Source organism: Taudactylus pleione, unplaced genomic scaffold (assembly GCF_031769625.1).
Source record: "Taudactylus pleione unplaced genomic scaffold, aTauple2 ptg000201l, whole genome shotgun sequence".
Lineage (NCBI taxonomy): Eukaryota > Metazoa > Chordata > Amphibia > Anura > Myobatrachidae > Taudactylus > Taudactylus pleione.
The window spans coordinates 9,311,557-9,324,699 of record NW_028284603.1 but is presented as its reverse complement, the minus strand read 5'-3'; the positions used below and the strand labels follow the sequence as shown (position 1 = coordinate 9,324,699).

At 42.7% G+C, this 13,143-nt stretch overlaps 1 protein-coding gene across 2 annotated transcripts in view; it reads right to left on the bottom strand.

Moving 5' to 3' along the window:
- Positions 1–5,440: 5,440 nt before the first annotated feature.
- The window catches only part of ACTR2 (actin related protein 2), a 44,757-nt gene continuing 37,054 nt past the window's right edge, over positions 5,441–13,143 (bottom strand). For both annotated transcript variants that reach the window (XM_088477249.1, XM_088477250.1), the window contains 4 exons: positions 10,227–10,376; positions 9,124–9,269; positions 8,281–8,413; positions 5,441–6,860 (listed from right to left, as the gene is read on the bottom strand). In XM_088477249.1, coding sequence (XP_088333375.1) covers positions 6,690–6,860; positions 8,281–8,413; positions 9,124–9,269; positions 10,227–10,376 — 600 coding nt within the window. In that variant the 3' untranslated portion in view covers positions 5,441–6,689. The remainder of the gene's footprint in view (positions 6,861–8,280; positions 8,414–9,123; positions 9,270–10,226; positions 10,377–13,143) is intronic.

Below are 13,143 nucleotides of genomic sequence, written 5' to 3'. Positions count from 1 at the left end.
TCTTCGCTGTTAACTACGAGTTCCACAGAATCCAGGAGGGCCCGAAGAACTACTGACAAATCCCAAGGAGCCACTGGAGGGACAAAGGGAGGTTGAATCTGGAGGACACCCTGGGGGAAGGTGTGGATATCCGGTAGTGGAGCAAATTTACGTTGGAACCAAATGGACAGAGCAGAGCCATGCGCTTTCAGTGATGCCAGGTGGAGTCCTAGGTAAAATCCAGCTTGAAGGAAGGCCAGGACTCTGGAAATCCTAAACAGTTGGAGGCCGTAGCTTTTGATATGTCTCCATTGGAAATATGTATGCCACACTCTGTGGTAGATCCGAGTAGAGGCAGGATTATGTGCTACAGCACTAGAGAAACCTTTGGACCTCAGGAGGGATGTGTCAAGAGCCACGCCATCAAAGTCAGATGACCCAGGCCCAGGTGAAGGAAAGGTCCTTGAGACAACAGGTCCGGTCATTGAGGCAACAGGAACGGAGTGTCGATGGAGAGGCTCCAAAGATCTGAGCACCAATGAAGTCTGGGCCAAGCTGGAGTCACCAGCATGACAGTGCCTCAAGTCTTGTTTCAACTTCCGAAGAACTCGAGGAAGAATGGGGACTGGAGGGAATAGGCACGCAAACTGGAAGGTACACTTCACTGGCGCGTCTACAAAAGTTGCCTCAGTATCTCAAGTTCTGGACCCGTACACTGGCAGTTTGTGATTGTGTCGGGAGGCCATGAGGTCCACCTCTAAGAGGCCCCATATGTTCACGAGGAGTTGAAACACCTCTTGGTGAAGCGACCATTCCCCAGGATGCTCATTGCGATGGCTGAGGAAGTCTGCTTCCCAATTGAGAACTCCTGGAATGAACACTGCAGAGATGGCCGGGAGGTGACCCTCAGCCCATGTCAGAATGCGTGACACTTCGGTCATTGCTGCCTGAATTAAAGCGCCTCCTTGATGGTTGATGTAAGCCACTTTTGTGGCATTGTCGGACTGAATCTGTACAGATTTTCTGTGAAGTATGAGCTGGGCCAGGTTGAGAGCCCTGTAGACAGCTCAAAGCTCCAATATGTTGATTGGCAAGGATGATTCGACCGATGTCCAACGGTCCTGAAAGGAGTGCAGACCGATTACTGCGACCCAGCCCGGGAGACTGACGTCCGTTGTTAGGATTACCCAGTACGGGAACCAAAAGGGGTGACCCTTTGTTAGATGAGATGTCTGTAGCCACCAAGATAGAGACAGACCCACCTCTGGAGAGAGCACAGTCATCTGAGCTTTGATCGGACGTTGGTAACCCGTTGCATCTGGAGAAGATCAGCCTTTGCAAAGGCCTGGAATTGAACTGAGCATATTCCACCAGGTCGAAGGCGGACACCATGGTTCCCAGAACCTGCATTGCTGAGTGGATCGACACTCAGTGACACTGGAGACATCTGCGCACTTGTAGTTGAAGTGTGGCGATCTTGTCTGATGTCAGAAAGATTCTCTGATCCTGAGACTCCAGCAGGGCTCCCAGATGAATCATTCTCTGTGAGGGATTCAGGAAGGACTTTTTCCAGTTGATTAACCATCCATGCAGGAAAGCAATGGTTAACTACAGACAGCGGTGAAGCACTTCTGGTGAGCCTGCTAGGAGCAGGTCGTTGTCCAGGTATGGTAACAGTCGGACACCATGACCACGCAGGTGGGCCACCCTGACAGCCATAATTTTGGTAAACATCCGTGGATAGTCCGAATGGCAGCGCCTAAAATTGGAAGTGTTGCTGTAGCATAGCCAACCGGACATATCGCTGATGTGAGGGCGCTATAGTTACGCATCCTGAATATCCAGAGATACCATGAAGTCCCCAGGCTCCATAGCTAGGATGATGGAGCGTAGGGTTTCTATCCTGAACTTTGGCACCCTTAGGAATTTGTTCAATGATCTGAGATTGAGGATAGGCCGATGAGACCCATTCGGCTTCTGAACCAGAAAGAGTAGAACCACCACCAGTCCCTCACTGAGATAGTGGGACTGGCACAATTGCCCCTGCTTGCAGCAAGGACTGTATGGCTTTCTGGATTTGTTAGGCCTTGCTCGGGACTGAATTAGGGCCTGTGTAGAATAACTGGTGGGGAGACCGTCTGAGAAATGAGAGTGCGTACCAGTTTGAGACCACTTCTCTTACCCAAGTATCCGTGGTGTTTTGACACCAGCACTTGGCGAACTGAAGAAGTCGGCCTCCCATTCTGGGATATCCCAGAGGGAGGCCCGTCCCGTCAGGCTGAGGGTTTATCCTTGGGTTTTGAAGCAGGGCGTCTGGTGTTCCAGGTCTGCTTGGTCCTGGATTTGGCGGCTGTAGTGGAAGCAGACTGCCTAGGAAAGGACTGACATTTACGCTTTCCGAGGCCTAGTAGAAGTAGTTACAATTTTGTCAAGGTCTGTGCCCAACAAGATCTCCCCATTATAGGGTAACCCTTCCAGGGAATTGGAATTCACATCAGCCTTCCATGAGCATAGCCACAGGGTACGGCGGGCAGACACAGCCGCGGCCGGGACTTTGGAGGTTAGGAGACTGGCATCTAATGTCACTTTTCCAAAATAGGAAGCTGCATCTCGAATGTAAGCAACAAAAGACATCTGATCCCTAGAAGCATCTGAGGGAAGAGTCTTCAAGTGTGTCAGCCCAGCTCTCTATAGCTTTAGCCACCCATGCAATAGCCATGGTTGGACAGGCAACGGCCCCTGAAAGAGTATATCGATTTCAGGCAAGCTTCTACTTTTCTATCCTTCAAGGAAGTAACTGTAGGAATAAGCAACGTAGCACTTTTAATTAAACCTGTAACATGTGAATCCACCACAGAGGGTGTTTCCCATTTTGAACAATGAACCGCAGGAAGAGAGTAACATGAGACAAGTATGAAACCTCTTACCAGGCTGCAGCCATGAGTTCAGCTAGATGATCGGATAGAGGGTGCTTAGATTTAGGGTCTGGCTCGTCATCTTCATTAATAAGATGGATCCGACAGCTCGTACCAAGGAAGGAATATTAATTTTTGACCGACTCTCATCCTCCTCCAGAGGGGAGTCAGGGTCAGAGAGAGCAACTACTGCCTCCTCAGATGATATTCAGAATCTGAGAGTTGCGTAGACTGACAATAACACAGTACACTTAAGAGAGCTTAATGGGTAAGTGCTTCTCATCTTGCAACATGGTTTGAAAGGCATTAACTGGAGCCATTAAGCTATGCACAGAGTTAGAGAGTACGTGTTCCCAAGGTGGGAGCACAGGAGGTATCCATCACCTGAACCAGTTGTGGCAACCCCACAGAGGGAATTACAGCTGTGATAACCCCATAAGGGGAATGACAGCCAGAACCGCTAGGCGATCCGCAATAGTGGCCAGAACCTGAGAAAATGAAGCCCAGTAGGCTCTTGTACAGGCACTGGGGTGTCTGATGGGCCTGGCCCATCTTGTATCAAATCCTTCTCACTTAAGTCTGCAGCAGATAACTTACATGATAGCAGTATGGGTGCAGATGCCTGTTTGTTACTCTTGCCTTTGCTAGACATCGCTGCAGAGTAATATGGCACTGGGTATAATGCAACCACAGTCTAAGTAAGATACTAGTAGAAATGCAATATACTGGTCCTGTCTTATGCTTGGGTAAGTTGCAGGAGCACGCAGCCCAAATATGGCATAGTGCACGACCAACTGTATGTGACAAACCTCACAAATACTTAGTTCTATATATGTGAAGTACAGGAAAACCCCTTAATACACCTGTATTTTAGGGTAAAGTCAGGAAAAGTCATGCAAATTGTCACTACAATCAACTACACAGACTCTGTGTCTGGTAGGCTATAGTAGCACATACGCTGACTCCAGAGAGATGCATGTAGAGGGACCGAACCCTGCATATCCCCGAGAGCGGTGTCTTAAAGAAAATGGCTGCCGGAGACCTCAGAGGGGGCATGGTCGGAGGAGAGCAGATCTCAGTGGAATGGCGCCCTGAGCTGAGGGGCCGCTTTAACGGGGAAGCTGACCTCCCCTAGCCGATTTACCCACCTGAATGCTGGTTCCCGCACCATGTGTACCCTGGTGGTCTCTAGTGGATCACGGTGGCTGGAGCCTGCGTCCACTCTCGGCACCTCAGGTCTGTCCCCTGAGAACGGAGGTATGACTGCTAACACGCGGGTCACCGCAAGCAGTGACCCACCTTACCTGTCCCCCTTAGTGTCCGGCTGCAGTCTGGGTCCTCCCACGGGGGCCTTGGCTAGCACTGACCCGGGATGCCCACCGAGATCCCCAGCTCTGTACTGGTGTTGCGGCACCGGAGGGGTGACGGAGTGGCAGCGCAGCCATCCCATGGACATTCTGCTGCTGCGCACTCTAAGTAGTAAAAGTAAAATAAAATCAGAAAAATAAAAAGCTTAAGGGCCCCGCATAATGGTGACCCGACTCCGGCCGGGCACAAACGAACTGAGGTGCCTCTGGCTTGGGGGCGGGGTATAGGGAGAGTGGACCGGTGCATCCTGGAAGCTGAAAGCTTTTAACTGCGTGGTGCCCGAATTCTAGATCCACCACCTACACCCCAAGGTCTCCCTGTGGAGCCTATGGACCCTGAAGAAACTTTTTTACCTAATAATTAGTCATTAAGTAGTGTCCTAGTGGTTCTGAAGTTTTTAGCTAAAAATAGGGGTTTTGCACAACTTTTCACTTGCTCAGGAGGTGGTGAAAACTTACCGTGGCAAATAGTATGAAGAATTTACACCCACAAAAAGTCGCGGCTAATAGAATTGCACAATAAGTCGTTTTTCGCAGTAAAGCAGCTTACCATGGCTAATTGAATTCCCCTTAGCCTTCGTTATAGGTTACCTTTGCTTTTATTAATGGCATAAAATGCCACAAGCAGATTTGACCCACGTAAAGCAGCAAATATCCCAGATTATATATTTTCATTAATGTTTGTTGTGTGAGCTCGAAAAAGAGGACAAGTAACTCGGAGAATGACCAATTTATTCCAAATTATTTTAAAAATTTACTTTTAAATTGAATGACAAAAATCATAGAAACAAAAAGAAAAAAAAAAAGAAAAAGAAAACTGAAAACCACAGTATAAGCAAATTGTTGGCCCTGTTTTCTAAAAGCTGTAAATGTAATGTGAAAGAACAGCTAGAAAGATTTTTACCATCCACATTTCCCTTTAACTGGTTTATTAAATAAACAATTCCGGCATCATGGAAGCCTGGCGTTAAACATCTGCATAGTATGGCTGGGAAGGAACTGAATTCTATGTTGTAGACCAGAGAAAAATAACCATTTTGCAAAGCATGTAAAATAAAGTTGGGACGTTGACTAGCAACAGGTTACTGGCCTTCAAGGCCTGCACAAATATTTATATTTTTCATTAAATATATCCATTTCTATACTCCATTGGCAAGAATAATTCCATATTTGAGTGGATGGGATTACACATTACAGCAAGCAAAAAAAAAAAAAAAAACACCAACTACAGAAACAAAATATTGTCTACGCCATCACTACTTAAAAGCGTAACACTATTTGCGATTTAGGAACACTTTTTTTTAAACTACCACCTTACTAGATATATATAGGATGCGGTATTCTTAACAGCAAATATTTTACTTTAAGAAATGGCCTTACCCTGTGCACTCCCGGCATTGCTATAACGATCGAATAAATTATACTGTGTCACTGGAAACTAATTGGCACTGGCTAATGGGCGTTGTCACTGTGCTTCCAATAGACACACAGGTGCCATGATGACAACCCCAAGGGGAACGGGGGAGAGGTTTAAGACACAAGCAAACAAGGAGAAGAATTGAAACATTTTTTTTTAAAGAAAACCCAAAAAAAAAAAAAAAAACACACTTACGAGTTCTTTTTATATATAGATACAATATTCTATATTTAGAAATAACAGATATTTGTAACTTTTTATTTATTTTTTGTTCTTGGGAATGAATAGTAAGAATGTCATTTGCAGCTGATTCATCATCACCTGGACACGTGCAAAGTAAGAAGGGAGGTAGGACCTCTACCCATTTTACAGTATAACATATGGAGTTGCACCATAAATATTGCCAAAATTAAACATAGAACAATGTTGTATAGAACTGGAATGGCAGATTCCCAGCTTAAGTTATCAGCGTAATAAAAAAAAAAAAAAAAAAAAGATACTTTTATCATATTGAGGGGTAAGACCACGGAAGTGTGTGACTGCCGCATCAGGTGCAAACTTCCCCACCATAAGGATGCAGTGCTTCAAGAGAGTTGAGAGTTGTGTATAGTAATAAAGCCAAACCACCCAGTGAGAAGAGGCTGCAGCCAGCATCCGTAAAGCAGCATACTATGTGGGGACAAAAAGTCTACTGTGTTTAGCCAAATGCCTACTGGGAATAGAGATTGGAGAAGATTGGCTTTGTAGCTAAAGCGTTGCAGTTGTAAAGAAATGGGCAAATTAAAGAAATTTAGCCACATTAACAAAACATTAAACAAAGTTCCCCCCCCCTCCCCTGCCCACCTCTCAGGAAAGTGGGACAAAAGGAGGTTCCCCAAAACCTGACCTATTAGGTCAAGAGGGCACAGCTGGGCCTTTCCAAGTCATGTAAGCTCAATGAGTTCAAAGATTGGCAATAAAAGGAAAAAAAAAGGAAAGCTTTAGAGAAGCAGTGGGAGCTGGCAGGGGAGTTTATCGGACAGTCACACCGAGCTTCTCCAACACACGTACGCCCTTCTCCTGGTACTCCTGTCGGGTCATCCAGAAATTGTCTTTGTCTTTCATAATGTCTGCTAACACTGCGCCCCCTAGGAATACCATGTGCTTACGACGGGGAGGATCTTCAATACGGATCTTAAATTTCTGCAATAAGAGGAAATTTACGTTATGTACAATATGCTTAGAACTCCGTTTCATTTCCATCATGCCTCTTATTTCAAACTGAAATGAAAGCAGCAATCCTACATAGAAGGGTTTGGTTTTTCTTTAAAACAAGTAACTTTTAAGCATGCATCTCCTTTTCAAAATCTCTCTGGAGGTTCCAAAGCATGACTCAATTCCCAGCATGTCTTGAGAAGGTACTAGGCGGGAGCCTCTGCATACTACATCACGTGTCAAGTGACTGTTATGGTAGTTCACAACAGTGAAGAAATATAGATCCTTCTAGAAGTCTCAAGAAACAAACCAAGGAAACATGGTAAAATACTTTTATAGCCCGCCATAGCAATTTTAGAAAAATACACCTAGCCTGAAATAAAAATACATGGTAATCCTCTCTTATGGAAATGTACACTGCTAGCTAAAGAAACACTATCATCATTGAAAATTGGTCATTATTAAAGTCCTTCATAATGTTTCTCAGTACACAAATGTTGATGTAAAGCAAAGACAAGATTGTTTCCCAAGTAATTAACCATTTACTTTTGAAAAACAGTAAAACTCTCTCCAGCTCTCCATACATTTGTTTTCTCATAATCTTTTTTTAATTTTACTAAAAATCTAATTTCAAAGTAAACAAAGATGCATATATCCATATCCCATAACAAGACTGACAAATATTTAAAAGTTATAGTAGGTGGAAAAAAATAAAAAACAAATTGTGATTAGAGAGATTAACGTGCTCCCTCTAGTGGTAAAATGGTGAATTTATGAACATTTTTCTCATGCAAAAAAAAAAAAATTAAAATCAGAATCAAACCAAAAAAAAAACATTTGTGCAGAGGCAGGAAAAATGCTCCAACAACTGCAAATTGTTTTAGTAATAAGGACAATATATGCTTTTATTTTGAATGTGTAGCATTCAAGGAACATTTCCATACTAATCATTCAGAGGTAAAACTGCTAGAATTGGGATGGAATATAGAATATGCCATGTTAATTTTGAGACTAATATCTTAATGCATCTTCTAATTCAGGGGTAGGCAACCTGTGGCACGCCAACCGCTGTGGAACTACACCTCCCAACATGCCCTGCCAGAGGCACACTGCTTTAAAGAATTACTTTACGATGGACAATGCCTTTAAGTGGGCCACTAACTACATTATAATGTCCACAGAGGCCAGGGAAATACAAGACTGGACGGCTCAGGCTGGTTGCTGGAGCCATTACTGTAGGTCACTGCATTACTACATAGTAACTCCATATACATACATAACAATGTTATAGTTTCTCTGAGTGTAATCAGGAGAGATTACATAAAGCTAATGACTATTTAATAATTACCCGACACCATGTACTAGAAAAGAGGCACAAAGAGCAGATCTGCACATTTTAAGTCCTTACCGATAGTTTCTCGACATCCCCCTTTAGGACTCGTTCTAAGTAGAGCTGCTTAAGTTCTCTCTCCAGGCGAGATGGCAGGCCTGGGTACATGGTGGAACCACCAGACAGCACAATGTGCTTATAGAACTCGGCCCTGCAAACGTGAGCAAACAAACATTAAGTGATCTATAAAGAATGTAAAACTAAAACACTAACAGCCTTATTGATTAACAATGTTTATTTCTGTACTGCAAGTTTTGTCCTTACATATGTTTAGCTTATACATCTTATGTACTATGTTCTATCAGTATTCTTCTCCCACCCTCTTCTTTGTTGTACCCCTTCTACAAAGAAATCTTTCAATAAAAAACTATTGAGGTTAATAAAAATGTATTACCCAGTCTTGGGAAAAATAAAACACACACACCTGTGTATCTAGTATTTAGGATAGACTAGATATCAAGAAAGGTAATTTCAGAGAGAGAGTGTGTGTGTGTGTGTGTGTGTGTGTGTGTGTGTGTGTGTGTGTGTGTGTGTGTGTGTGTGTGTGTGTGTGTGTGTGTGTGTGTGTGTGTGTGTGTGTGTGTGTGTGTGTGTGTGTGTGTGTGTGTGTGTGTGTGTACAGAGGTGGCTACAATAAGGCCTTAGCCAGGAGCAAACAAATTATTAAACACTACTAAAATGTACAATGATGAAGACCTCTAATAACCTACTATCTTCATGTAGAATATTCTGCTCCATGTACCCAATGTCTTCAGATTAATAAAATGTTCAGACAAGCAGGATCTAAGCAGTGTCTTACTAGCAGGAAAAGTACAGGGGAAAAAAATATATATACGTATAACAAAGTACAGAAAATCTCACCGAGTGTCAATGTCCGCTGCATGGATGGTGTTGAATAGTAACTCCGCAACGCCAACACCTTCAACATTGATCAGATGAGGCTGGAACAGGGCTTCTGGCGCTTCAAAACGCTCCCCACCTACTTTGATAACTCTGCCGTCTGGAAGCTGTGCAATAAAGAGGAACAAGTGAGCCTTTCCGTCGTCACCTATTCTTCCTCCAGGCGTAATTAGCCGGTGGTTTATGGTTCATACTCGTGGCAGAATTACCTTCCATTCAAATGCTCTACTACGTACTCATTGTATGTGGGGTGTATTTACTAAAGATTGTTTAGAACCAGGATGATTTTGCATGTATTACAATTGGCCTTTCAATTCAAGCCTTCAAAGCTGGCAAGACTCAGCATGGGTTATAGTAAACATAGCCCTAGAGATCTTCAAATTAGATTAATATTTACAACACTGTGCCATATGCATCCATGTGAAGTTTGAAGAAATTGCAATTAGTCTAATATAATCTTACACAATGAAAATGTGAGATTGTAAGCTCTCGTCTTATTGCACGCTCTCACGAGCAAGGACCTCCTGCCCAAGTGTTTTTCCTCCCCCTCCTTCCCACGTCCAACAGCAGCACCTAACCTTTGGGATTGGCCGCCCCACTACTCATGTGGGTGTAAGGACCACCACTGCAGCAATGTTTATACACCTTGTCTATGTCCTGCAATGATCTATACTGTAAGACACATTTTACTTGTTTTGTTCATACTTGTTAAGTATTCTGCAAAGTGCTACAGACCCCTTGTGTCGCTATATATATATATATATATATATATATATATATATATATATATATATATATATATATATACATATATACATATATATATAAAGGATAATAATACCAGGATATAAAATGTGCACAATAGTTTAATCACGTGAAAATACAAAACCCCACACACCAAAACACAACAACTGTCTCTATAAAACCATTCCACTCCCCACCCGCCAAGTTTTAAGTGCAGCTATCCTCTGAACTTGTGTACTTCTCCCATTGTTTTGGCAATATGGCGTTAGGCACCAAAGCAGAGAAACAGGAGAGGGTATCATCAGCGTTGGGATACTCACTGTGTAGGATTCCACGAGGACTGTGGTCTCTAATGCCAATTTCTGCTCCTGTTCTATATTGTACCCAACATAGCAGAGCTTCTCCTTAATCATACGAACGGTCTCAAAATCTGCAGAGTGATTGAAAGCGTATCCACGCAATAGGAGTAACTGGAGAAAAAAAATTATACAAGATTTTCAATAAATTTAGTTATGTACAGTTACTTATGCAGTGCCAGCATATTCAGTAATAAAACGAGACTGGGTAATAACAGACAGATAAATAGGTAAAAGGACCCTGCACGCAAGAGCTCACAGTCCTGTATATAATAAAAAATAGAATTAATCTGAGAGGTCAAATTCTATCCCCCTCCCCCCATTTCTAGTTTCCCAATCTCTTAAAATGTAGGTTGTTTTGCTGTAACTGTACAGCACTTTCTTGGTATTACTAAACTTGACTTCTAACTATAGCATGTCACAGAAATAGCCGTTTCCCGGTTATCTAATTAGTTGTATGAGCAAAACACTGATCACGTCAAAAGTAATCTTAACATTTTAAGTCTGTAATGCTGTAACCAGCCCGACTTCCAATTATAAGGACCAGCTTACCTATATGCAAAGTACTGCAGAAAGCCACTATTTATACACAACTGCATGCAATACTACTGCTCTTATGTAATTGCAGAATATGAAATAGTATTTGATAGCTGCAGAGTCATCCTTTAGGAAAGAAGCCTTTAGTACAGGTTTAAGTAATAACTTTGGGTTGAAAAAAGGAATGCAGAGAGCATTACATACAGTTAGGCATGGCACGGATATTATACAACCAGTGCTTATTTTACCTAGTTTAATATTAAACTCTAAACTACTAGCACTTAGAATACAAATGTTCCTAAAGTAACTGTCGGGCAGGCATTAGTCATTTTATTTGTGCTGCTTAAGTTTATTATAAATTGTAGCCACAAGATGGTGCTACAGAGCTAATTCCTGGCGTGTTCTAAGCTAGTCCGGCTCTCCTCTACGATGTTGCAGGTTAATAAGAAAATTGTCCAAGGAATCAGTTGCCTTTATCCATATATATTGTTGAAGGTCTCATGAACCTGTCCACTGTGAAAATGTATCATTATAATTAACAATATATTTATGGGTGTATCACATGTATGTATGCTTAAAATCAGTTTGTGCTTGTGTAACAGATATTATATAATTTTTCCCTCTTTAAACTTGAGCCAATACCAGTAGGTTAATTCTAGCAGCAATACAGTCTGCTAGGCTGCCCTGCATTATGATGTGTGTGACGTGTGCATGTGAGCCTAGTGTGCGGAAGACAATTATCTTCATCCATGTGGATTTGTTTTTTTTTGGCTCTTTGTATCACCTGGTCTTGATTCTTTACCTGCAACTTTATTAAGAACTGCACTACAACCTACTCTAACGCTTGCTGTAGGAGGCTTTTCCTGCAGTGCCTCTATTCTTCTCACAGACCTGGCTGAAAGATGTGCTCATTGGTGGCGGTGGGGGGGAAATAACAGCTTCTGACTGGTCAACACTGCAGAACCAGTGGAGTGCATAGAAGAGCCAGCTCCTCCCCTCAGCCCTGCGAGAAGACAGACAGGAGGGGGAGGAGCCTGTGCTGCAATCTAGCTGTACACGTTAGAGAATGTAAGGCCTCAGTGTATGTTCCTGTGCTGCAATCTAGCTGAACACGTTAGAGAATGTAAGGCCTCAGTGTATGTTCCTGTGCTGCAATCTAGCTGTACACGTTAGAGAATGTAAACTCTCAGTGTATGTTCCTGTGCTGCAATCTAGCTGTACACGTTAGAGAATGTAAGCTTTCAGTGTATGTTCCTGTGCTGCAATCTAGCTGTACGCGTTAGAGAATGTAAGGCCTCAGTGTATGTTCCTGTGCTGCAATCTAGCTGTACGCGTTAGAGAATGTAAGCTCTCAGTGTATGTTCCTGTGCTGCAATCTAGCTGTACGCGTTAGAGAATGTAAGGCCTCAGTGTATGTTCCTGTGCTGCAATCTAGCTGTATGCGTTAGAGAATGTAAGGCCTCAGTGTATGTTCCTGTGCTGCAATCTAGCTGTACGCGTTAGAGAATGTAAGCTCTCAAGTGTATGTTCCTGTGCTGCAATCTAGCTGTACGCGTTAGAGAATGTAAGCTCTCAGTGTATGTTCCTGTGCTGCAATCTAGCTGTACGCGTTAGAGAATGTATGTTCCTGTGCTGCTCTTCCTGGTGTGCTTCCTTTTTCTTACGGATTGTATTGTGGAACATCAGCGCAATATACCTGAAGGATTATCTCAGAAGTTGTAGAAACATCTGTAAAATGTCAATGAATAAAAGGAAAGTTATTTAGGGGTAGATTCCATTACACACGAACTAAGTTGCGCAAAAATCCACATTATCGTGTTTCAATGGGAGTTAACGCAACTTTCAATTTGCACCTTCTGAAAAAGGCAAAGAATAGGCAATAATCCTTACTTTGTGTAAAAAAAAAAAAAAAAAAAATGTAAAAAATGACAGTGCAGTCCCCCTGGGATATCTCTCCCAATGAATACAAATGTATTTAGGTTTTTAAAATGTAAAATGTGTAAATTTCTTATGTCATTTTCTGTAAATTGCAGAAAACTTTTTGAACAATACACGCTGGCGTGTAAACAATGTGAGGTGTGTTGTATTGATGGGAAAGGCGTATTTGAACTTGCAGATGGGAGTTTCAAGCATTTTTTACAAACTTGTATACACACACTTTAAAATCAGTATAGGGACACTTTAATCTACCCCCAAGATACTCTAGACCAGGCCTGTGGCTCTACAGCTGTTGTAAAACTACACATCCTAGCATGCCCTGCCTGTTTTAGCATTCCCAAATAACAAAACTGTGGCAGGGCATGCTGGGATTTGTAGTTTCACAACAGCTGGAGAGCCACAGGTT